Source organism: Dendropsophus ebraccatus, chromosome 5, assembly GCF_027789765.1.
Source record: "Dendropsophus ebraccatus isolate aDenEbr1 chromosome 5, aDenEbr1.pat, whole genome shotgun sequence".
In the NCBI taxonomy this organism is placed as follows: Eukaryota; Metazoa; Chordata; class Amphibia; order Anura; family Hylidae; genus Dendropsophus; species Dendropsophus ebraccatus.
This window is the reverse complement of record NC_091458.1, coordinates 152,086,075-152,112,872: the sequence shown is the minus strand read 5'-3', so window position 1 is coordinate 152,112,872 and position 26,798 is coordinate 152,086,075. Positions and strand designations below refer to the sequence as shown.

The following is a 26,798-nucleotide window of genomic DNA, read 5'->3' as shown; positions in this document are numbered from 1 at the left end:
GGGGCCTATCCAACACCTCCACCACCACAGGACCCCTGCCCTGAGTATGCAGTTCCCGATCGGCCTCCTCCACAGAGACTTAGATCCCCTGAGCGCCCCTATTGCCGCCACTGTAGGCGACATGGACACTACCGCTCCCAATGCTATCAGTTAAACGGGCTACCCCTGGGTCCGAGGGCCAACACCCAGGAGGTCGAGATCCAGGCCCGCAGGAAGCACAGTGGTTCTCAAGGTTCCTCTCACAATGCCCGCATGTGACTCTCTGGGTGGACGGAGTCCCCCTGGAGGCTCTGGTAGATACAGGTTCCCAGGTTACCACTATCCCGAGGCATGTGTTTGAAGAACATTGGGATCTGAGAACCCTAGGTCCAGTTGAGAAATACCGTCTGAAACTTATTGCTAGTAATGGTCGTCCTATTGTGCAACTAGGTTACTGGGAACCCACTGTCTGCATAGGGAAGCAAGAGCTAGCACGTCAGGGTATCATTGTTACTGAGGCTCAGGGAGATAGTGGGACCGTGGTATTAGGCATGAATATTATCCGTCATGTATTCACTGAAGTGTTGGATGCCTTGAATGCCTCTATGTCTTGTGCTTCTCCTCAGTACAGGCAAGCCGTCCAGAAGACCATTAAAGTGCTCACCGCTCAGCGGAAGTTTGCCAATCCTCGAGGAGAAATCTGCCGTGTCCGCACTAGAGATGCTCGTCCGATCACCATCCCAGCTAACAGTGAGTTCCTCATCTGGTGCAGGGTCCGTCCGGGCCTTAACAATGCTGACTATGTGGCCCTTCTGGATGCTATTGAAATTGAGGGGCAACCTCTTGTCAGGGCCGCTAGAAGCCTGGTGACCGTCTCCAATGGTCAGGTCCCTGTCCGTCTGGTGAACCTTGGAGACTCCCCAGCTGACCTACCCAAGTTCACCACCGTGGCCATGCTATACCAACTCGATCCTGAGGACATCGTCTGTGAGGAGACCATTGCCTATCAAAGATCCATCCGTGGCACTCAAAGGGACTCAAACAGGGCTCTCGCCCCTTGGTGGGACGAGCTCCATATTGGCGATGCCAATACCCCACTTGAATACCTCTACGGCATCCTCAAGGTGGCCAAAAGGTATCACGAGGCCTTCAGCAAACACTCCCTCGATTTCGGAAAGACCAATCTGGTCCAGCATCGGATCAACACTGGGGACCATTTGCCTATCAAAGAGAAACATCGGCCAATCCCCCCTGCCAGCTATCAGCAGGTCAAGAAACTGCTCAAGGAGATGAAAGACTCTAACGTTATCCAAGAAAGTCAGAGTCCGTGGGCTGCCCCTATTGTCCTTGTGAAAAAGAAAGACGGTAACATCCGGTTCTGCGTGGATTATAGGAAGATAAACACAATCACCCACAAGGATGCCTATCCTTTGCCCCGGATCGAAGAGTCTATTGCTGCTTTGGGGTCAGCCGCCTACTTCTCCACCTTGGACCTCACCAGTGGGTACTGGCAGGTGCCCATGGCACCCGAAGACCGTGAGAAGACGGCCTTCACTACCCCCATGGGGCTCTTTGAATTCACCAGCATGCCCTTCGGTCTGTGCAACGCCCCCGCTACCTTCCAGCGGTGGATGGAAAGGTGTCTCGGCCATCTCAACTTTCAGAGTGTCCTGCTCTACCTAGATGATGTGATTGTCTATTCACGTACCTACGAAGATCACGTCCATCATCTGGCTGAAGTGTTCCAGGTCCTAATCGATCACGGCCTGAAAATCAAGCCTTCCAAGTGCCACCTTCTCAAACCCCAAGTGAACTATCTGGGGCATGTTGTGAGTGCTGAGGGGATACAACCCGATCCAGAGAAGATCTCGGCTGTGGAACACTGGGATACCCTTAAGACCGTCAAGGAGGTGAGAAGTTTTCTGGGATTTGCCGGCTATTACCGCCGCTTCATTCCCCACTTTGCCCAAGTGGCCGAGCCCCTCAATGAGTTACTCCGGGGTTGCCCTCGAGAAAGCTACAACCGACGGCTCCCCGTCGAGTGGTCCGAACGGCAGGAGGTTGCCTTTCAAACCCTGAAACGCCTGTTGACTACGCCTCCTATCCTGGCCTACCCGGACTATAACCTTCCTTTCCGGCTCTACACGGACGCCAGCTTCCAAGGCCTGGGAGCTGTGCTGTTCCAGGTTCAAGATGGCCAAGAGAGAGTTGTAGCTTATGCCAGCTGGAGTCTTCGGGGCGCTGAAAAGAACGACAACAATTATAGCTCCTTCAAGTTGGAGTTACTAGCCCTAGTGTGGGCCGTCACCGAAAAGTTCAAGGACTACCTGGCTGCCACCCCTGTTACCATCTATACGGATAACAACCCGTTGGCGCATCTCAACACTGCTCGGCTGGGCGCCCTGGAACAGCGGTGGGCTTCTCGACTGGCCAATTTCCAGTTTGAAATTAAGTACCGCAGTGGCAAGGCTAACGTCAATGCAGACCTTCTGTCCCGACTACCCAAGGGCGAAGAGGCCCCAGAGAACAGCGATTGGGAAGATGTAGAAATGCCTCCCTTCTACCAAAGGTTCGCTACCCAGAGTGCTATTGATGCAGCTAGGCCTGAAACGCCTTCGCCTCCACCTAGGGCCCCGCAAGACTTGGCCAGGTGGCAGACCATCCAGGAAGAGTCCCGCGTCCTGGGGGAGATCTATGACTACCTCTCTACTGGTCGGGTCCCCATGCGGATAAAGAGGCCCTATCCTGATGTCGAGCTAAGGCGACTCTGGAGGCAAAGAAAGAGGCTCTTCCTAAAGAAGGGACTGATCCTGCGGAACTCTCTTGACCCGGTCTCCGGGGAGAGGTGCCACCAGATCCTCATTCCCCGACGAGACGCTAAGATGGTGCTAGATGCCTACCATGACCGGTACGGTCATTTCGGGGTACACAAGACGGAGGCCACTATCCGACAGCGGTTCTACTGGATCGGGATGAGGGCTGACATCGAGAACTGGTGTGCCGAGTGCCCTGCCTGTAATATCTTCAAAGCTGGGGGAAGAGAAGTCAGGGCCCCTTTGCATCCAATCACCTCCCACCGGCCGAATCAGCTAGTCGCCCTGGACCATGTGAAGCTGGCCCCTACAAGATGCGGGTATACCTACGCCCTCACCATGGTCGACCATTAACCCAAGTGGGTAGTCGTGGTACCTGTCAGGGACTTGACCGCCAAGACCACTGCCCTTACTTTTTACAAGGAGTATGTAAAGCACTATGGGTGCCCAGAGTCTCTGCTGACGGACCGGGGTCCGGCCTTCGAGTCGCAACTTTTCCAGGAGCTGTGTGCCTACCATGAATGTAAGAAGCTCCGTACCACGGCCTATCACCCTCAAGGGAATGGTCTGTGTGAAAAAGTTAACCAGGTCTTTATCAACATGCTCCGAACGGCTTCAGTGACGAAGAGAGTAGAGTGGCCCCACTTGTTGGATGAACTAGTGGAGATCTATAACAATACCACTCATTGTTCCACTGGCTACTCCCCGTTCTACCTGATGTTCGGCCGCCAAGGCCAACTTCCTCAGGACCGTGCTCTTGGAGTCCAAGCTCCTGACACCTTCAACCCCCTACCTGAAACTGACTGGGTTCGGGAGCATCAGAGGAGAATCCAGGATGCCCGGGAAATTGTTGACTGGAGGATGGGGGAAGCTCAGCAGCGCCAAGAGGATGCCTACAACCAAAGGGCGAATGCCACACCACTACAAGTGGGAGATAAAGTTTGGCTAAAGAAATATCATCGCTCTCACAAACTTGAAAGCCTTTGGGAGCCGGAGCCCTATGTCATCTCTTCTATCCCTTACCCAGAGACTGATGTGTATGAAGTAAAAAAGCCAGGGCTAGCCCCACAGACGGTGCACCGGAATAGGATAAAACGTTGCACTAAGGAGGACCTACAGGGCCTTACAGCACCGTGTCCGGTACCTGCATCCACACCTCCGTCTCCCCCAGCAGCTCCAGCTAAACCTCTCTCTCTGGAAGAAATGTTCCAAGTTGAACCGTTCCTCATGGCCATAGGCTATCCAGCGGTCCCTGTGCACATTCCAGTGGCCCCTCCACTTCCAATTGTGCCTCCAACAACTCCATCTCTACAACCAGACACTGGGGGTGATCTTCCACCTGTACCTGTACCAATCACTGTTGAAGAGGATCCTCCGCTAAGACGGTCTGAGCGCTCTACCAGAGGAATTCCTCCACTCCGCTACAGAGATGAGTCCTTAACTGTTTCTGTTGTCTAACTGTTTAATTGTTTCAGGTTCCTGCTATGCAACGTTCAAGGTTCGTGCCTGGTCCTCCTGACCAAGTTCCCTGTACTAACCAGCCATGAGCTGATGGACACTTACAATAACAAAAGGTTCTCTAGTGCCTGTCCCAGAGCCTTTTACATGGACGATGTCTAATTGCCTAAAAGAGACTCTACCTAACAGAGACACTTAACCCATTCCTTCCTAATGCACTTTCCTGTAATTGTGTGTTCCACACAGGGTATTATTGCACTTATTTCATTATTGCACTTGTTCTGCTGTTGTATTCCAGTGTTATCGAAGTCTTTGTATTTCCTCCTCTGAGTAAGCACAAGGTTACATAGATTGCCTCAGAGTAGAGCGCCTCTTTTGTAAAACAGTATATTTTCCAGTGTCTAAGTCAGATAGCTCCTCCTCTGAGTAAGAGAAGTCAGGTTACATATACCTCAGAGAAAGTCCAGTTTATGTAGGAGTGTATTTTCTCATCCAGTCTCAGTATTGTGTATTATTATCATATCTATAGCTGGAAAGATTTAGTTGAGCCAGTTCGTATGCAGATTTTTTTCTCAGATTTTCATTCAGATTTTTCTCAGATTTTCATTCAAATTCATGTGAGCCAGTTCTCCTCAAGACCTCGCAGTATTTGTTGTCTTTTGTGTTTCCCTTCCTTTTGTTTCCAGTATTTGTTCACCTCTGTCTTGTCCCAACACAGTAGTAATCACACATAGTCTTACTTAACATTCACACTGGTCCATACATATTGCACCTTGGATACCCTTTCGTGTGTTTGGCCTATTGAGTAATTGTGTTGTATGATTGACCCGTATGCATGGGCGCCCAGATGTATGCTTGCTTTTATTATTTTGTTCCATTCTCTTTCAGGTATCCAAGACATTTCACAAACACGCCAAGATAGTACACAGGTCTTCACGTTCTCCTCCAGTAGGGTAACACATTTAACAGAAAACCCACTGTCTAACTGGCTGGAATATGGAGGGTCACCCGCCAGCAGTTAAGTTGTCCTGGCTTACATGTCAGATGGTTCACGCACTAGCTACCTGGTCGCCAGAGTACGTTAGGCACCCCTAGGTGAAGTCCTGCCACTAGGGTTTCTCATTCTCTCTCTCTTCTCACCTGTGCCTTGGGCATGGGAAACACACACCTCATCACACTCACTCTCATCATTCATTCCTGTTGTTTGATTGTCCAGTCTATTCATGTTTGCTGCCTTCTAGATTCGCCGAGGTCGGCTCAAATTTGCTAGGGAGGTATGCAGTGTCCCAGAACATGCAGACTACTACTCCTATTGTGGCCATTTCTCTTGCTGTGTCCATGCCTGTTCTGGTAAGTGTTTGCACTGCAACTGCTGCTGGTTTTCCCCTGGTATTCTCTGGTAATGTGCATTCTCATGTGTATTCTCATGTATTCCTGTGTATTATTACAGTGTACAGTGGTATGCAAGGCTGTTGATCACGTGACCTGTAACCATGGTTCCTCCAATGGCCGACTAGCTCTGGCCAGGAGCAACCATGTGACCTCCCACTTCCTCCTAACAAGTTAGTCTTCCCCTTGCTGCTGAGCAAGGAGGTTGTGTGTGTCGTCCCTCTCCTGCCTCAGAGGAGTTGTGGATCGAGTGCTCTGCTGTATTCAAGTCGTCGGCTGTATCTGCCTGCTCAAGTGTCCGGAGTCTTCTCTCTCATCTGGGTGTCATTCCGTTATCTCTCCTCATCGCTACAAGGATTCACAGCAAGTATTACTCTCAAGCTAATCTACCCAGCAACGCTATTTCTCTCATACTCCTACTCCCATCATCCGGCACGTATTCTCACAGCCTATGCAGCACCACTCCTGCTTTATTTGTCAAAGCCTGCTATATACCCGGTTGCATCCGGACAGAACTGTTGCTACTAGTTACCTCATCTATAATAAAACCGCTGTTACTGAACCCTGGCATTGGTGTCCACTAACTGGTGCCCTGACTAAGTGCAGCGAAGAATCGCATGCCCGTCATCACCCGCAGATTCCACAGACCGGCCCTACAGCTGTGCTGCCCTCAGGCCTATACCGTGACAAGTATAACCCCTGCAGCTGCCCCGGTCATTGCCCGCTCATAACACCAGCACTGCGGAAGTGGCCCCCAGGGGCCAGGGCATCGCATGTGTATCTCTGTTCTCTATAGCCCGGTGTCTCCTGTAACTGTATTCCAATCTGTGATGATAAGTAGGGCACTGCTTAGAAATGATCTGTACAGAGCAGGAAATCTCAGCTAAGGGCTGTATTACACGGCCCAATTAACACCGTACGTGAGCAACTATCTGCTAGATCGGTGCTCGCTTACAGAGCCTATTACACTGCTTGACTATCATGCAGCAAGGGCTGTAGATATATATCATTAGCGATGTCCATGCAGTCCTTTACTCACATAGAAAGTCATAAACATACTTACCTCTCTATGTTCCCCAGTGTCATCCTGCCTGTCCCCTGCTCACTGCTCACCCTGTCACCTCAGAGACAGTTTTAAAAGCTTTAGCAGCATCTGTGATCAGCAGAGAACAGGCAGGGCGACACCTGGGAGCATGGAGAGGTAAGTATACAGCTTGTACTTTACAGCCACGCATCAATATACACATAGCAATGTGCTGTTGGCAGTCGATCATTTTTAAACTTGTCGAAGACAACGAATAACCTATCATCGGCACTTCTGCTGATCGTTGTCTTTATTTTACGGAGCAATATCTGCCCGAATCGGCCTGATTCAGCAGATTGTAATAGGGCCCTTAGCTTAAGGCGTACCTGTCATTATAACAAACTTCTCTCATGTTATAGCCACATGTCAGAAGTTTGTATCAGTGAGGGTCTGAGTGCTGAGACCCTCGCCATTTGCTGGAACGAAGGGGCAGAAGCGCTTAGCATTATGATGGAACATCAAGTAGATGCAATTGCCGAACATTCCATAGGCTTCCATTATAATTCCATCCACTTCCACATTGGCATTGAGGACAGAGTTGAAGGGGCAGAGGGTGCGCTGCAAAGCACTTCTGCCCCTTCTTTCCAGCGATCAGCGGGGGTCTCAGCACCAGGAACCCACCGGTACAAACCTGTGACATGTGGCTATATCATGGCCAGAAGTTTGTAATAATGACATGCATGCTCTAAGGCCCAGTGGCCAGAAGGAAAACAGCAAGATTTCAGGTTTGTTTTATTATGTAGATAGTAAAATGGAAAATCGGAAAAACACAACAAAAAATTTAAAATAGATATATTTAATGACATATTTCTTTGCAAACTGTAGATTGTCTGATAAAACCCATCTTTATACCTTATTATTGCATTCTGAATTGAGCAGTGATTTCCTATGGACATCAGACACCCCTCTGCTCATTTGCATATTGAGCCTGTAACAATTTATCTGCGGCAGGATCAGCATCGGGAGCAGGACCAGCGGGAGGGGGTAAGTATATAATCCTTTATCCAGGGTGCCAGGTTCCCTTTAAAGGCTACTTAATGTTAGTACTGTATGCATCATGTATACTGTACCCCTAATGTGTTAAGTTCTTCTTGAGATCACAGACATAACAGGCTGCTATGTGTGCAGCTAGAGTAAATATGCAAAAGAACACTGCAGAGACACCATCACGTGTCTCGACGTCAGTGAACCAGCCAGACCTTCCCTCCAAAAAAGGAACAACCAAGCCAAGGAATGTCTCCAATTAAGGAAACCACCTAAGCAAGGTATCCATCCACAGACAGCTGTTTCGGGGTTTTGCCCCTCATCAGTGTGGAGTAGGTTTCTGGCTAGTGGGAGCAATGACTAGTAAGTGCATGCAAAAGGACGATGGTTGACCTCAGGGAGATCAACCAAAACACCGCAGAGACACCATCACATGTCTCAACGTCAGTGTATTCTAGAACATTGCCCCATGGGAAATAAAATATGCAAAAGAACACTGCAGAGACACCATCACATGTCTCTACGTCAGTGACCTAGCCAGACCTTCCTCCGGGAAGGAACAACCAAGCCAAGGAATGTCTCCAATTAAGGAAACCACCTAAGCAAGGTATCCATCCACAGACGTGATGGTGTCTCTGCAGTTTTCTTTTGCATATTTGATTTCCCAGGGGGCAATGTTCTAGAATACACTGACGTTGAGACATGTGATGGTATCTCTGCGGTGTTTTGGTTGATCTCCCTGAGGTCAACCAGCGTCCTTTTGCAGCTAGAGTAAATGTCCTGTGAACAGGCATAAACCACCAAACAAGGAGGACATGACTCCGCAGGGGCGGGATCTAATAGAACTCTGCAGAGGAAATGACATTAAAAGAGGGCGTAAACTTTCTTATTCTATCCACCCACTAATTGTGAAATTTTTTGAAAAGGCAAATAAAAACAAAACAAAACAAAAAACAGTTCAGACCTAAAGTCAAAAAGCCATTGTAATAATTTACATAAATTCGGCTATTGCTATTTCACAAATTAAGCGCCTGCCAAATCCTGGTTTATTTGTATATTATATAATAGCACAGTAATTAATGCAGCAAATAACAACACAAATATCAAATGCCTAAGACAAAGGTAGTCACAATAGACACAATATCAGATATTCTGAGCACAGAAGAACTTAAAGAAACTTAAAAAAAAAATAATTTTTTAAAGAAATCAACAGGAGTTGGGATCAAAGGCAGATTTGCAATATACTCACTTTTTTATGTTTAATGTTTTTATGTTTTAACCCTTTCACAACCTGGGGTCATTAATGCCTCAATGCCCAGGTCGTTTTAGGATAACAGCTTATGGGATCAGAATGATCCCACAAGCTGATGTCCCAATGTCTGCCCCCTCTCCTCAATCTTGTGACAGCAGCAGGGGAAAGAGGGGAGGGGGCGGGCCCTGCCTTCCGTCCCTCCCTCCCTCCCTTTCTTCCCCCGCCGGCCTCCGTAGCCAGGAAACGGGAAGCCTGAGGCTTCCGGTTTCCATGGCTACCATTGGGGCTCTGCAATTACTTCGCAGAGCCCCAATGGACACTGGCAGAGAATTCTCCTCTGTAGAGGGAGAATTCTCTGTCATGAGCCCTATAGATGCTGCGGTTGTGCAGACTGCAGTATCTATAGGGTTAACTCTCTTACAGTTGCAGCAGGTCCCTGGCTATCACTGATAGCCAGGAGTCGCTGTGGATGACACAGGCGCAGCTCCTGCGCCTGTGTTATCTTGGATCGTTAATTGACGTTAAATAACTGTGCAGCGGCGGGAGGGGCTTAATCAACGTTATACATATGGCCAATAGGTGTCTCCTTTCACTGCGTATGTGTATTGCTGCTGCATGTCCACATTCAGTAGCAGAGAATCAGGGGGGTGCTCGCATTGTTTGGTCAGCTCTCCAAAACCTCTGTAACCACACAGTGACATTATACTGACTATACTGTTGCATAACAGAGCATTGTCTCCTGGTAAGCTGCAGAGCTGATAATAAAATAAGTAAAAGTTAATAATAAAGTTGTTGATATCAGTGGCGGTCTTTGGCACCAAGCACCCCAAGCGATCGCTTGGGGCCCCCAACATCCAGGGGGGCCCCCACGCCCCGCTCTTGTGCTCAATACCGCTGGAGAGCGCTCATAGTTACATGCTGCAGCACTGACAGAGCAGGAAACATTGGCCCCCTTCCTGTCAGACACTCTTGTGGCTGCAGGAAGGGTTTTCCCTGTGGTCACAAGTGGCAGCTTTGTCCTTGTGGTGCCGGTGCTCCAGTGACATCACTGGAGCATTGGCGCCAGGACAAGGGGAGTGCAGCCTCTTGTGATCGCAGGGAAAACCCTTGCCGCCACAAGAGTGAAGAGAAGAGGAGACGCCCGGACCCAGGTGAGTATAAGTGTTTGTTTTATTGTGTTATATACTATATGGGAGGGGGAGCACACATGGGTCTGTTTAACTGGGGGAGCGCACATTGGGGGTCTATATAAATGGGGGGAGCACACAGGGGGGCTATATAACAGGGGGAGCACACAGGGGGGCTATAGACTACTGGGGCTTCACAGAGGGGTCTATATACTACTGGGGGCAGCACACAGGGGGTCTATATACTACTTGGGGCAGCAGAATGGGGTCTATATACAACTTGGAGAGCACACAGGAGGTCTATATCCAAGTGGGGGAGCACACAGGGGGGCTATATACTACTGGGGGAGCACACAGGGGTCTATATACTACTGGTGGGGCACACAGGGGGTCTATATACTACTGGGGGAACATACAGGGGGTCTATATACTACTTGTAAGGCACACAGGTGGTCTATATATAACTGGGGGAGCACACAAGGGGTCTATAAAATACTGCTGGGGCACACAGGGGGTCTTTATACTACTGGGGGAACCACACAGGGGGTTTACATACTACTGGAGGAGCACACAGTGGTCTAAATCCAAGTGGGGGAGCACACAGGAGGTCTATATCCAAGTGGGGAAGCACACAGGGGGCCTATATACTAGTCGGGGATCACACAGGGGGTATATACAACTGGGGGCAGCACACATGGGGTCTATATACAACTGGGGCAGCACACAGGAAGTCTATATACTTCTGGGGGAGCACACAGGGGGGGCTATATATAACTGGGGGAACACACAGGGGTCTATATACTACTGGGGGAAGCAAACAAGGTCTATATACTACTGGGGGCAGCACACAAGGAGTATATATTACTGGCGGTAGCGCACAAGGGGTATATACTACTGGGGGCAACACACAGCGGTCTATTGTTTTGGAACGCGTGTCGAGGGGGGGGCCCAGACATAACTTCGCTTAGGGCCCCAGAAATGCCAAGACCGCCCCTGGTTGATATACAACCTGCATGATGAACAGGTGTCTTTCCTTGTGTAAGCAGCAAAGGACGGTGACTTCCTGTGTTTGGTCGCTTTTTTTTAACAGAGAAAAACCCAAATATCAGCACGGAGGAAGCATGGAGCGCAGATTGGTCATTTGTATAACAATGATTTAAACATAGAAAACGTTAAAAAATTAAATTAAGTTCCTATATTGCATAACTGCTTGCTATCACAACCCCTGCTGATTTCTTTCATTTTTTTTTTGGAGACAGGTACGCTTTAAAGGGATTCCAGGCGCAATTAACAAACAAACATAAATATATAACATTGGTAACTTGTCCGACATTATTTCACGAGTTCCAGTTCATGTAGACTTAAGGGGCAGGACATTGCCTGGAGCGTCAGACTTCAACACATATATAAGTATGAGCAGACCTGGAAGTACGTGACTGTGTGATGTGGCCCCCTTAAGGATTTCATTACCATGGAAGACCACCCATACATCTGAGGAGCTCAGTCCGATGTGGATTCATTCATCCATTCAAGATTCGCTCACATTAGGTACTACGAAGGTTATAGATGTAAAAAAGGGTTTCACATATCAGATATAGATGTCTGCAGGTATGGCAGGATTTTAGACTCCAGAACATTAAAGGGGAACTCTGGAAAAAAGTTTTTAAAATTAACTGGTGTCAGAAAGTTATATAGATTTTTAATTTGCTTCTATTTAAAAATCTTCCTTTTTCCAGTACTTATCAGCTGCTTTATGTCCTGCAGGAAGTGGCGTATTCTTTCCAATCTGACACAGTGCTCTCTGCTGCCACCTCTGTCCATGTCAGGAACTGTTCAGAGCAGGAGAGGTTTTCTATGGGGATTTGCTGCTGCTCTGGACAGTTCCTGACATGGACAGAGGTGGCAGCAGAGAGCACTGTGTCAGACTGGAGAGAATACACCACTTCCTGCAGGACATACAGCAGCTGATAAGTACTGGAAGACTTGAGATTTGTAAATAGAAGTAAATTACAAATCTATATAACTTTCTAACATCAGTTGATTTGAAAGGGAAAAAAAAATGCCGAATTTCCCCTTTAAGGAATCAGTTGAGCTGAAAGTCAAGACCTGGCAGCAATATCATCCTAGAGAAGTACCATTAGTATTTCATCCTCTGCTAATTAGAAGTAGTCTGGACATATGGCATCACAGATGGCCGATACAATAAGAAAAGAACTTCTCCAAGCCATATACACAACCTTTACCCTCCATAACTGATGGAGGTCCAACATCAATGACTGATGATAAGGAGACACCAGTCAGTCTACATGGTCTAGTCATGCATGGTCAATACAGTGGTACCTTGGTTTAAGAGTAACTTGGATTAAGAGCGCTTTGCTTTGCAAAATTGTGACTTGGTATAAGAGCATTGCTTTGGTTTAAGAGCTCCCTGTACTGGGTGGGGGAGGGGCATGGTCTGCATAGCGGGGTCTACAGCCCTGTACTCTGACCCAGGAAGTCTCCCTCATCTTCAAAATCATGGCAGATCCACTTCAGGTTGGGGCTTCCATCAGGGGACAGGACTGTGGGGGTAATCTCTATAGCTGTAATTCCAATCTCCCCAGACAGAGAGTGCTGCTATGCTGTGGCCACAAATGTCCTGCTTATTCCTTCATTCTTCCTGCAGTCTCTGTCAGTCCTGATTGGTCCATGCTTAACAAACCCCCTTCCCTATTGCTGTCATGTGACCACACAGACCTCTGACAGCAGCCCTGCCTCTCTATTCTAGCCTGTTGTACTACACTACTGCATTATGGGGATCTGCAGTTCCATCCTGTATCTACAAACTGCTGCTATGCTGTGCCTGCACTTACACTCAGCTATACACACTGCTGCTATGCTGTGCCTGCACTTACACTCAGCTATACACACTGCTGTATATAATGTGCCTGCACAGCTCTGTGATTCTCATGTCCTGATTGGTCCATGCTGAACACACGCCCCTTCCCAATCGCTGTCATGTGACCACACAGACCTTCTAGCCTGTTGTACTGCACTACTGCATTATGGGGATCTGCAGTTCCATCCTGTGTCTACAAACTATGCAGTTACTATACATTATACTCCACACGCTGATTGCTATACTGTACAGTAACTTATAATATCACAGATTCTGCTGTTTTTTATTGTTTGTTTCATTTGTCTTACATGTTATTCAGAATATAATATCTTTATTTTTGGGGTGTGGAACCAATTCTAAGCAATTCAATGATTTCTTATGGGACAATTTGCTTTGGTTTAAGAGTGGATTTGGATTACAAGCGCTGTCCCAGAACGAATTATGCTCGTAATCCAAGGCACCGCTGTAGTAGTACAGATCATTTTAGGGTAATCTTTCATTTAAAAAAAAAAAAAAATGCAAATTTTCGCCATCTTATAAAGCCCACTGTGACAACCAGTTCAATAGTCTGTAGGACGGATCAACATGGAGACAGACTTCAGACCATGGCTGGGGCCCTTCCAGTAATGCCACTTGATACTGTTATATTTCGGTGGACCGGATCCACTCTTGTAATAGATGCCATTCAGGTTGGATGGGCCACAGGCATCAAACCACCAACCTAGGGGACAGGAAAGCTACGTTAGGAGAGGGGAACATGTATCTTATTGATTCCTTCCTAGATTGATTCCTAGAGTGTCTGTGCCCTAGGCTTGCACCGCCTCTCCGTCCCTCCTCCCCACCCTCTTCATTAGGAATGGTCCTAGAACATTTTCTCCTATTCATCACCTGTGTGAACACTGCACATGAGCTGGATCCTTAAGGCATCTGTGCAGTGTTCAGGCAGGTGATGAATAGGAAAAATGGTGAAGAGGGCAGGGAGGAGTGATGGAAGGGTGGTGCAATCCTAGAGAATGGGTACACAGGGCTACAAGTTTAAAAGTTGTGATGCAATAACTGCATCACCTGCTGAACGGACCCCAGGACAGATCTTGGATTAAAAGCAGCTATCTGACAGTACAAGAGGTTTGGGGGGGTCAGATTGTGGGTACAGAGTCGCTTTAAGACCCTGCTATTGTTATTAGATTTACCTCCCGTTGCATATTGAGCACACTTGCAGCTGCACCCGTCATTATCAACATCCTTGGTGCTAAAGTTTGTGCCAGAGGGAGAAAAACTGCTCGTCCGGCCCGCAGTCCCACTGTATCCTCTCACATTTAGCCTAGAAAAAATAATAATATACATATATGTATATTTATGTAATGTAATGCTTAAAAACAAGATGTAACATTAAGGGTGCGTTCACACCTACAGGATCCGCAGCGGATTTTCATGCTGCGAGTTTGCAGCAAAATGAGCTGCGGATCCTGTACTGTGAAGCTCAATGGGTCACATACATGCAGCATGGGACCCGGCCACTTTAACCCCTGCGCCGCCGGCCGGCCGCAGCTTACAGCCCCAGCCCCCTTAAACCCCCGCACCGCCTGCACGCCTGGCCGCCACTCCTCCCCCCAAATCCCTGCCACGCCCCCCCCCCCCGCCCGATCGCAGCCCTGGCCCAGAGCATACATCACCTGCTCGGGCCGTGGCTGTGTGATGCAGCCCGAGCAGGTGATGTATGCTTGGGGCCGGGGCTGCGATCGGGCGTGCGGGTGTGGGGGTGGGGATCAGGGCGGCGATCGGTCGTGCAGGGGGTGGGGCGTGGCGGTGATTGGGCGTCCGGGGGAGCGGGGGGGGGGGGGGGGACCGGGGCGTCGATCGGGCGTGCGGGGGTTTAAGGGGCTGGGTCCCATGCAGGCATCGGATCCGCTGCGTGTATGGGACCCATTGAGCTTCACAGTACAGGATCCGCAGCTGGTTTCGCTGCAAACTCGCAGCATGAAAATCCGCTGCAGATCCTGTAGGTGTGAACGCACCCTAAAGGGGTATTCCACTCAAACATAACTGCCCATAGTGAGACTAACAATTCCTTCCATACTTGTTATTATCTATTTAGTCTCCTCGTAGACCGTATTATGTTACAAATAATACAAGAAACATGGAGTAAGGTATATGGATCTTGGCAAACCCAATGGACCAGCTCACAGACCTCATTTATCTGTCCCATGGCTGCAGTCATAAGGATCATTTACACACAAGCAGACCCGGTCAGTGTGATGGTAATGAGAGAAGCATTGTACCAGGAGGCCGGAGCGCTGGCGATAATGCTCTATATTCTCTCCCTTCTGGGATAATATTTAGGTTGCAGAACCATTGTAGGTTCCCTTCCTCTGGGATGCAGCATCAAAGCACTGAGTATAGTGCTCAGGCCAATCTAAATATTTCTGTTTGTTTATCTACTGTTGTTTGTCTTAGTCCAAAAAAATACAAAACAAGACGATTCCCATTCCGTCCACAAACATATCCTGTTAGTCTTGACGTGAACCAGGATGTCTTCTATTAGTCTATCAGTTATGACAACCCTACCAGGATGCATGTGTGAATAGCAATAAGGAGAATGAGCAGAATAAAAATAAATGGAAATATAAAGGTTACAAAAAACAGTTTATGCCAAAAAAAAAGAGCCTGTGGAGCCTCATGTAAGAGTCTCGAAACACAGGACTAGCCATATATCTCTCCTGTAAGGAAACCACCAAAACCACCATGTTAAGTGGCCCTATAAGTCAATGTAATGACAAGGGCAAACCAAGGTCAGGTAACCATCCACAGACAGCTGTTTCGGGGTGTTGCCACTCATCAGTGTGGAGCAATGCCTAGTAGAGCCATAAGAGAAACCAATCACTGATCTCAGCGAGACCAGCCAAAGATAACACCACCGGTTGCTAGTTAAAGCACTAAAAACAGTGAAATCCAAGGTGCATCCTAGCAGCCAGCAATGTTATCGTTTGGCTGGTCTCCCTGAGATCAGCGATCTGTTTCCCGCATGGCTTTACTAGGCATTGCTCCCACCTAGCCAGCCAGAATCCTGCTCCACACTGATGAGGGGCAACACCCCGAAACAGCTGTCTGTGGATGGTTACCTGGCCTTGGTTTTTCCCTTATCATTACATTGACTTATAGGGCCACTTAATATGGTGGTCTTGGTGGTTTCCCTACAGGAGCCTCCCCCTGGCTGGGTCCTTCCCGGAGGGATATCTGGCTAGTCCTGTGTTTCAAGACTCTTAAATGAGGCTCCACGTGCTTTTCTTTTTGCATATTCATGTTTCCCAGGGAGCAATGCACCTAGGATTTCACTGCATTGAGCGCTTTAACCAGCAGCCGCCAGTGTTATCTATGGTTGGTCTCCCTGAGATCAGTGATCTGTTTCACAATATGTTTGTCACATAACCCTATGTAGCCAATGTCAGTGTTCTAATACAATGGCCCATCAATTAAAACATTTTTGGCCCTTATATCTGGAAGTTATATTTGAGAGGAATACCCCTTTAAAGTGTCACTGTAGTTTAAAAAAAAGAGTTGACATGTCATAGAGACATATAAAAAGTTTTGATTGGTCCTGGTCTGAGGGTTCAGACCTATACCGATCGGGAGAAGACCGCACTCAGCGCAGTCCTCTCCCCGCTCTGTCACGTAATGAGTCAGGCTCCTAATGTAAGTCTATGGAGATCGACTCTTTCACTGAGCGGGGAACGGATGACCCTGTACTGCAGTCCTCTCCTCGCTCATTCCCATGAACACTCCGACTCGGACCGATTAAGACTTTTTATACGTCTCTTTGACATGTCAAATGTTTTATAAAAGAACAGTGACACTTTAAAGTGACACTGTCCCCCCCTTTTTGTATGATTTCTCTACACAGGTGTAAAGGGTAAATTTTGCAGTTTTCATACCTTATTTTATATCATATGTTATGGTCCTTGTTCCAGTTAAAAGTAATCTTTTATTATCTGTGGATTGTGCCACCTGGGCGGGGGTTTTCGGAGGAAGCACCACTTAGCCCCACCCACAATGGTGCAGTAGACCCCGCCCCTCTGTGACATCATAGCCTTTTAGGTCCCACCCCTCAATGGCTTTTGGAACAGGCTGGCCTATGCGCCAGTGATGTCATGGATGGGCGGGGCCTTGGGTGGTGATGTGGGTGGGGCTTGGTGATGCTGCACCCTTTAAAGCCCCCTCCAGTTACCACAATCCGCAGATGATAAAAGATCACTTTTTACTGGAACAAGCAGCATGACGTATGATATAAAATAAGGTGTGAAAACTGCAAAAATTACCCTTTACATCTGAGTAGAGATATCAGAATGCAGAAAGGGGGTGAGAGTGTCACTTATGATAAAATTTTAAAAATTTCTCAATCTAAAAACATTTCTCAATGCTGCTAATGATAGGACTAAATCTCACCTGTAATTATTTCCCTCACTCCCCAAAGCGAAGACATCATACAGGGAGTAAGCTTCATTCCCATCCCAGTCCTGTAGCTGGATCCTCAGCGTGTAGGAACCTTGAGATGTTATTTGGTGAACAAATTCATTGCCCAACCAATATTCCCCAGTCGGTGACCCAAACCCCTGGAAGAGAATACACTGTTATTTCTATGGGAAAATTTTTAAAAATTTTGAGATCTGCAAATAAAAATCTTTACTCTTAAAAATTTACATGAACACCTTAGAAACTGTCGGGACTGGAGTTTTGCTCTGATTCTGACAGTTAACCCCTTAGATGCTGCGGTCTAACAGGTTAAAAGGGGAAAAATCTCCCTCTTTTCTTACATGATAGCCACAGCAACTAAAGACCTCAAAGCGGCTTCCAGTGTGCTGGCTACAGAACCCAATCAGGCTCTGCCCTGATGAAGGGTCTGATAATCCACTATGCCTGTCAGATTGAGGGCCCTATTGCAAGAAATGATTATCGGCCTTACCTGGCCGATTGCCAACAGTTCCGGACGGTAATTGTTTGGTGTAAGGGCTCATACACACGATCCGTGCCGCGATCCGGAGGAGGATCACGGCACGGATCCCCTAGCCAGAGGCCACCCTGCCGGGCGACAGTGTGATGATCCGTGCCACGATCCGCATTAGGACATGTCCTATTTTTTGCGGTGCGGGTCGCGGCACGGATCATGTGAATGGCTGCATTCACTTCAATGGTCCTTAAAATTGCCTGTGGTTGTGGATCCGTGAACATGGACAATTTTTCAGGACGTGTTAATGCAGCCTAATAGCTCATACTGAAAGATGTGGCACTTCAAAGAAAAATGCAATTTTATCATTGTGCAAAACAGCAAAGACAAAGGCATCATATGTCTTATCTGCCTATCACCTATCTGCCTGTCTGTGTCTGCAGCTCTGTACCTGGTACCGACCTGACAGATCACCATGAAAATGCTGCCTAAGCTATCGGCATCATGTTATAGAGCAGAAGGAGCTGAGCGGAATGATATATAACTTTATGGGAAAAGATTCAGTGTAATTTGATATTTCCCTGCTAAAGAGTCCAGTCCATTGAGTGACCCCGCCCACTGGACTCCTTAGCCCAGAATGAGCAGGGATTTCAAACAATATGTTACAAGTTGTATTAAATATTTTCCCACAAAGATATATATCAATCTGCTCAGCTCTTCCTGCTCTATAACATGATGGCGATAGATTAGATAGCATTGTCTGGGTGAAAGGTTCCCTTTAAACCTGGTTTGATCACATTGATCATTTCCACTACTCAATCATTTATCCATTCCGTAAGATCTCAGCCATTCTGTTTCCACATTTCTGTGAACTATAAATATCCCCACGAGTTTAGTTTTATAAGGATATTAGTCATTGCTCTTTTACGAGCTTGTTCTGCATTTTGCTACTTATCATTCATTTTGACAAGTGTGCAAATACAAAAAATTTGGACACAGCTTGTTTTTGTCGGAAATGTTTAAACAGCTCAAAACTTGCCAAAGTGGAATAGTTTACTAGCTGAAATTAATGGACAATTGTAAAAAATGTCTCGGTATCCATGGAAATGAGCTATAATGGGACACATCACTATGTACTCCGTGAACCGGTTAATCTTCCGTGACCCCATTTATAGGGAACATAGTGAAGTGGTATGTGCAGCTCTGTCCACCAATGTATATACTAATGTGTATGGTGTCTATATGAGGATAATTATTAAACATACATTGCTGTGGTGAGGTCTGCATCTAACAACAAATCACAGCTGTTAGATTTGCAAAACACTAAGGATAAAAATAGATTGACTTAGGCTGGGTTCACACTGCGTTTTTGCAATCCGTTTTTTTCATCCGTTTTTTGCAAAAAAGCGGATGAAAAACGGATTGCAAAAAACGGATGCATTTGTATGCATCCGTTTTGATCCGTTTTTCCATTGACTTCCATTATAAAAAAAAAAACGGATCAAAACAGATCCGTTTTTTTTTAACGGACACAAAAGTACTGTTGACACTACTTTTTTGTCCATTAAAAAAAACTGATCCGTTAAACGTATGCTGAAAACGCAGTGTGAACCTAGCCTTAGGGCCCTATTATGCTGCGCTTACACGGAACGATTATCGTTTGAATTATCGCATTTGAGCGTGTAAACACAGCAAACGATCAAGCGATGAGCGTGATTTGCTAAAAATTCGCAGATCGCTTTGTGTAAACAGTCATTCAAAGATTCACCCTATGTGAAAGATGGGCTTAAGCGATCTTAAAGACGATCGCAATAACGATTTTTCTTACGAATTTTCTAACTATTTTCTAACGATTTATTCATCTAAATCGGTTGATCGTTATAAAAACCAAATCATTGCTTCAAAATCGTTAAACGATCTATTGGGCGAATTATCGCTCCGTGTAAATGCAGCATTACACGGGACGATTATCGTGCGAAAAATCGTTATATCGTTCGAATTTAAACAATAATCGTTCTGTGTAATTGCAGGCAACGATCAGAAAATCGTTCGTATGTCGTGGATCGTTGATTTAGATCTGAACCTAAAATCGTTATCGTAAATGGTTCGCTATAATTCCACATTCGTTCGCTCAAGTTCCGCATTTTTTTCACTAATCGTTCAGTGTAATTGCACATTGTTCTTTGTTTTGCTGGGATCAGAAGGAATAAACGATCCTAGTAACGATCGCAATAACGATCGGAACTAATGACCAACGTTCTGTGTAATATGGTGAACGATTTCAGGTTAGGGATAAACAATCTCGTTTGCAATAATTTATTATTAGTCGTTAATCATTAAAAATCGCTCTGTGTAATAGGACCCTTATGCTGCGTTTACACGGAACGATTATCGTTTGAATTTGCACGATAACGGTCGAATTTGGACGATAATCGTACGTGTAAATGCAGCGAACGATCAAACGACGAGCGAGAAATCGTTCATTTTGATCTTACAAAATGTTCTCAAATGGTTATTCGTCTGTCGCACAAAGTTTGCAGATCGTTCAGTGTAAACAGTCGTTCACCGATTTTACTTATGTGCGAGATAGGCTTAAGCGATAGCAAAATGCTTTTTCCGTACGATATATCGTTCCATCTAAATGCTGATCGTTCAAAAAAAATAAAAAACGTTCTTTTGATATCGTTAATCGTACGTTCTGGCGAATTATCGCTCCATGTAAACGCAGTATTAGTGTACCTATACATGGATGCTTTTTTAGATGCTGCTATCCTGTGCGTAAAAGTATCTTAAAGGAGAACTCCCACAAAATAAAAAAATTACAGGAAGGCATGGGGGGGGGGGGGGGGGGGGCTGTGGGAAAATGATAAATAAAGTAAATCCTATCCTCCTCCCCATAGTGCGTCTCCCGGGTCGAACTGACAGCCGGCGATGTCCTGGAGCTCTTCAAGCTGTAATGTCATGTACCCGACTGAGCCATTGCCTGCTCACCCAATCAGTCACTGAGTGGCTGAGCTGGCGATCACATGACATTGCAGCTGGAAGAGCTGGGTATGTGATGTATCCGGTTTCCAGCAGAAAATGGCATCTGGCGGCTGTCAGCCCGACCCTGGAGACGCACAACAAAGGCACGGGGACGAGTAAGTTTACATTGTCTATTATTTTTCTGCACACCCCAGCCTTCTTTCATATATTAAATTTGGTGGAACTTCTCCTTTAAAAAGGGGGTTTCCAATTCAAACTTACTTGTCCCCTTGCGTGAAGGGGGGCTGAGATGCATCAGACACAAATTTTGCATGGCTTTTTTTTTTTTTCTGGATAAAAACACCCCCAAAACTTTTTTCTCATTTCTGTGAAAGTTAGTATTTTGCCATTTTATCCTCTGCATTTTTTTTTTTCATGAGAAGTCATGTTATTCTTACATCATGTTGTCTCCCCCTTCCCATGTCCAAATTAGTTTTTTTTTTAATACAATGATATGAAAAAATAAAACATAAATATAATAAAAAGTAATTTGGACCTGATTGGAAATTCTTAGCACTTTAAAATAAAAATAATAATAACTATTTTATTTCCATCACGGGAAGCGAACCAAAGAAAACTGTTGCTGGTCTCTAGACAGTTGATTAAGCCCTAGACCACAGCTCCAACACAGGCTGGGAGATTCAACTATATCTGATTGCAGAGCAGACCTCTGTCGGCAGACACCGACTGATGGCTGAGTGAGCAGGAGGCCGAGCACAGAGATTATTCATGAAGAGGAGGAAGGAGGGGTGCAATGTGCCAGAGCGAGGCACAACTGCTTATTGACTCTTCATTACAGTAGAAGATGCGAGATTGTGCATAATCCACTGCACAGACAAATTACCAAAAGGTACCATACTCACAAGGGGACTGCCAGCTACAGCACACTGTCCGCTCCTCAGGTAGGGACCTGCCAGTCTCTCTTGTGGCTGGAGGCAGCATTGCACCTCCCGTAATTAGGCACCCTCTTGTGTCATTCTATTCTCCAAGCTCCCCAGCATGTCAGTGACGTCACTCATGCACCGGGAGTATGGGAGTACGGAACGCTGCGAGACTGCGCCAGCCACTGGGTCCTATGAGTATAAGCATCACAAAGGTGGGGGAGTGCATACAGGACTCATGGGGCCCCATGCAGTTTTTTGCTATGGGGCCCCATGAATCCTAGCTAGGCCCCTGGTCCGATCATTCGGAATTTGGCTGAAGAAGTTGGATGCATCCCTAGAGAGTCTGGGAAAACATTGATACAGCCTATAGCCTATTGCTGTATCCATGTTTTCAAACTTTTTTCAGCTACCAGCCAAATATCTCTTTGATAGAGTTCAAACCACCAGCCAAATGATCGGACTCGAGCATGCTTGAGTTGCGCTAATCTCTATTGAAGAGGTATCATATCTAACGTGAGAGAAGAACAGAACATCCTTCACGTTTGCGCCTTACTTCTTTGTATTCCTTCCAATTCTGATGGAAATCCACGGATCCATCCCTCCGATGCTGAATGACCGTCCACCCTCCGCCACTGGTATCCATATCACAAAATGCCTGCAGGAGAAGTTACACAACATAAAATAAAGGAATGGATTCTGTACTAAAACATCACCATAAGTTGTGACTTCAGAGGAGATAGCCTGGTGATGTAGCTGTAAAGTAACTCTTTGTTGTCCTGTTTTGGTGCCTCATCTCCCTCCACCCCTCCCCTCTCCATAGAGAACAATGAAGACAGGGGGGAGAGTTTCAAACTGTTTTTTCATGATAAAAATTAATTTTTCGGCTAATAAACCCAATTACAACATATCTTAAAATTGCCTGTACTATTGATTTCTATAGATTAAGGGAAACTAACAAACTCTCAAACTAACAAACGGCTCATGTAAACAGTGTCCCTGGCAGGGGAGCATCAGGCTCAGAACTGGGGGAAGGAGACTGAAAAGGGAATCAACATGATGGGGGAGATTTATCAAACATGGTGTAAAGTGAAACTGGCTCAGTTGCCCCTAGCAACCAATCAGATTCCATTTTTCATTCCTCACAGACTCTTTGGAAAATGAAAGGTGGAATCTGATTGGTTGCTAGGGGCGACTGTCTCACTTTACACCATGTTTGATAAATCTCCCCCTATATATTTCACCTAGTAATAATATCCCGGTGGCCTGTATACTCTCAGAATATCTTTGGACAGCTGCTAACATCCAGCGCATGGTGAACTGGTAACACATGTTCTTTCAGTCTCCATATGGAATACATTGAATTGAGTTATGGGAAATGTGTTTACTCATTGTTATTTGTCTCCAGATTATCTGTTCTCCAGTAATGTAATACAGTTAGGGCCCTATTCTACCGGACGATTATCATTCGCATAATTGTTAACGATTAACGATCTCAAATGACCGCTATTGCGAAAGACCTGAAAACGTTCATTCATTTCCATGGAACGATAATCGTTACTTATGATCGTATTTGCGATCGTTTTTTCTTCGCTATTTCCCCGCTATTGCGTTTGTATCTACTGCGAACGACCGAACGACGTCTTATTCAATGCGAACAATTTGCGAACGTTTTTGCGAAAATTCGAGCGATAATCGTTCCGTGTAAACCCAGCATAAGTCAGTAAAAATAATAGCACCATTTACTCAGCTGAAGAATGTCTGCAAAGACTCAGCTAGTTCTATTGTAATCCAAACAATTTGATTTTCTGAAACTAGGTGCAAAGTTTCAAAACAACTGGTGCTAGAAAGTGCCGGAGATTTGTAATTTACTTCTATTAAAAAATCTCAAGTCTTCCAATACTTATCAGCTGCTATATGTCCTGCAGGAAGTCTGGAGAGCAGGATTGGTTTTCTATGGGGATTTGCTACAGCTCTAGACAGTTCCTGACATGGACAGAGATGGCAGCAGAGAGCACTCACTGTGTTAGACTGAAAAGAATACACCACTTCCTGCAGGACATGCAGCAGCTGAGAAGTACTGGAAGATTGGAGATTTTTTTTTTTTTAATAGAAGTAAATTATAAATCTATGGCACTTTCTGGCACCAGTTAATTTGAAAGATTTTTTTTTTTTTGTGAACAAACCCTTTAACTAAAAGAAAAGGGGCTGAACAGTGCTGGGCTTCTGGTTCAAGGTACGAAACCCTATTATACACAGCCTTTATTATTGCTCATATTTTGGGGCACGTGTATCATTATCTTTGCGCAATTATTTTGGCTAACTTGATGTTTTTGCGCACAGCGTATATTTTTAAGCAACATTTATCAAGGCATTTGCTCTACTTTTGAGCAGTTTACACCGGCTGCTTGGAGGGGGGCATGTTGGGAGTTTGGTTTAAGTTTTCTACTCCTTTAGTCAGATTTATCATGGGCGTTTTTTTGTTTTGCGCAGAAAACACTGCAGCAGTCCTCCAGTCAGACTCTGGTGTAGTTTTTAGCCAAGCTGCTAACAAAAAAAACAAAAATAAAAAAATTCAAAAATTGTGCAAAATTTATCAAAGCCTATGCTCCTAATGATAGATTTTGTGCATGGACCAGATATTTTGGCGCAGCATGTGAAAAATGAAAAAAAAAAAAAAATTTTTCAATAAAATAAGTTTGGAGAAAAAAAAAAAAAAAAAAAAAAATGCACAAGTGCAAAACATGATGGATTTGCTTCTATATGGGACCCTTTACTATGTACTCACTAAAGGACCATTAGCAGAGATTGCAGCCTCCAGTATTTTTTTTAATTTGATGCCATAAGGTTTGTAGACCTGGATTTGGGGATTCTGCAGATCCTCACAAGCTCTGGCAGGTTGGATGGGGCCATCCATGGACAGTCATTTCCAGGTCTCTCCAGAGATGTTAAGTTGGGTTCAAGTAAAGGATCTGGTTGGTCTGCCTCAAGGACATTGACGGAGTTGTCCCTAAGCCACTACTGTGTTGTCTTGTTTGTGTGCTTATTATAGTCATTGTTGGAAGGTGAACCTTCAGTCTGAGATCCAGTATTTTCCAGTTAGGCCAATATAAAAAACAGAATACAAAAAAGTAGACTAAAAAGCAAGTGGAGCCTACTATACATAATAGCAGTATATGACCGACCTTAATGGATTCTGTGGTGTTTGGGAAGCGCAGAGTGTAGATCCCACTTGATGTCAGACCTGTTTTATAGGCATCTGCACAGTCTCGAAAAGTCAACTGCTCGTCCTTTGTTGTGTCTGGAATATCTGGAAAATCAATAATTAGATCACTTATTGTATTTGTTTTTATTGTCGGAGAGATTCTTAAAACTTTATAATCCAGTATAGATTATTTGGGCACATAGTTGTTATTCTATAAGGGCATGTTCACACTTACTGGATCCGCAGCTTATTTTCTGCTGCGGATCCGCAGCAGATTTCATTTAAATAACAAATACAGATAAAAAATATGCACCATCAAATCTGCTGCGTATCCTGTAGGTGTGAACGCACCCTTAATGGGCTGATTTTCAGCTATATGAGTGTTCATAGGAAAGCTTATCCCCAATAATTGGCTCATCCCATGTGCACTCGGGCTGTCAAGCAGGAGAAGATTATCGCTGTGTAATGCTACGTTTACACGGAACGATTATCGGGCGAATTTTCGCGATAACGATCGAATTCAAACGATAATCGTACGTGTAAACGCGGCGAACGATTGATAAATCGTTCATTTTGATTTTTTAACATGTTCTTAAATCGTCGTTTGTCGTTCGCAAAAAATTCGCCGATCGTTCCGTGTAAACAGTCGTTCACTGATTTTTACCTATGTGTGAGATAGGCTTAAGCGATCGCAAAACGAATTTTCTGTACGATATATCGTTCCATCTAAATGCTGATCGTTATAAAAAAAAATCGTTACTTCAAAATCGTTAATCGTACGATTGGGCCAATAATCGCCTCATGTAAACGTAGCATAATAGAGACAACGATCAGCCGATGAAACGATCGACACCAGGAAATGTGGTAAGGTAAGTTAATATTTTATTATTTTATACTAAAGGCAAGGGCTGCATGGACATCACTAAGGATGTCCGTGCAGCCCTTGCTGCAAGATTGTCGGCCAGTGTAATGCTCAGTAAACAGCTTGTGTACAGTTGATGATTGGACTGTCTAATAGTGCTCTCTAGGTCTTCACCACCCTATATCCTGCTTCAGGATGTGGAAGCCGGAGTAGCAACTATTTTCTTACTGTATTTTTTGGCAAATAAAATGAACATTGTCCTGTTGTGACTCTAATAACAGTTTTATTTTTTGGCTGGGATGTCATTTTTTTCGTATCCGGTCTCTAGTTTTTATTAGTAGCGTATTTGTGTAGATCAGATATTTTGATAACTTTTTTATATACATAATGTAAAAAAAAAAAAAAAAAACAGCAATCCTGGAGTTTTTTCCTTCCTTTTGTTTACTAGTTTTGTTCACTGCGCAAAAATAAAATTGTCATATTTTAATATATCGGATAATTACGCACACTGCCATGTATAGTATGTTTATTTATTTAATTATTTTTACATGTTTTATTTGTGTAATGGGAAAGGAGATTATTTTAACTTTTATTCCAGGAGGGGCTTTGGCATATTTTTAAAAACATTCTTAATTTTAACACTTTTTAAAGCCCCCCCTAGGGGAACTCTTACAAGCAATCAAGAAATTGCCTATACTGATCAATGCTATGAGGCTCTATGAGAAGATCACCGATCAGACTACATGGAGGTAAGTATTCTCCCTCCAGCAGTCAGGGAAACTGATCAGCCCCCCCCTCCCCATTCACACTGCGCAGGGTTCCAATTGGTAAGTTACAGGGGCTGCTCCTGTCACACTTTAAGGCCATGTTCACACGTTGTAAGACCTGGCTGTGTCACGGAACGGCCAGTGTCAGAAAAGTAC

At 45.4% G+C, this 26,798-nt stretch overlaps 1 protein-coding gene across 1 annotated transcript in view; it reads right to left on the bottom strand.

Moving 5' to 3' along the window:
- Positions 1-12,161: 12,161 nt before the first annotated feature.
- Positions 12,162-26,798, bottom strand: part of LOC138793908 (angiopoietin-2-like) — a 36,031-nt gene continuing 21,394 nt past the window's right edge. The window contains exons 5-9 of the mRNA XM_069972646.1: positions 24,994-25,118; positions 22,365-22,466; positions 17,405-17,571; positions 14,155-14,285; positions 12,162-13,685 (exon numbers count right to left, since the gene is read on the bottom strand). Coding sequence (XP_069828747.1) covers positions 13,525-13,685; positions 14,155-14,285; positions 17,405-17,571; positions 22,365-22,466; positions 24,994-25,118 — 686 coding nt within the window. The 3' untranslated portion in view covers positions 12,162-13,524. The remainder of the gene's footprint in view (positions 13,686-14,154; positions 14,286-17,404; positions 17,572-22,364; positions 22,467-24,993; positions 25,119-26,798) is intronic.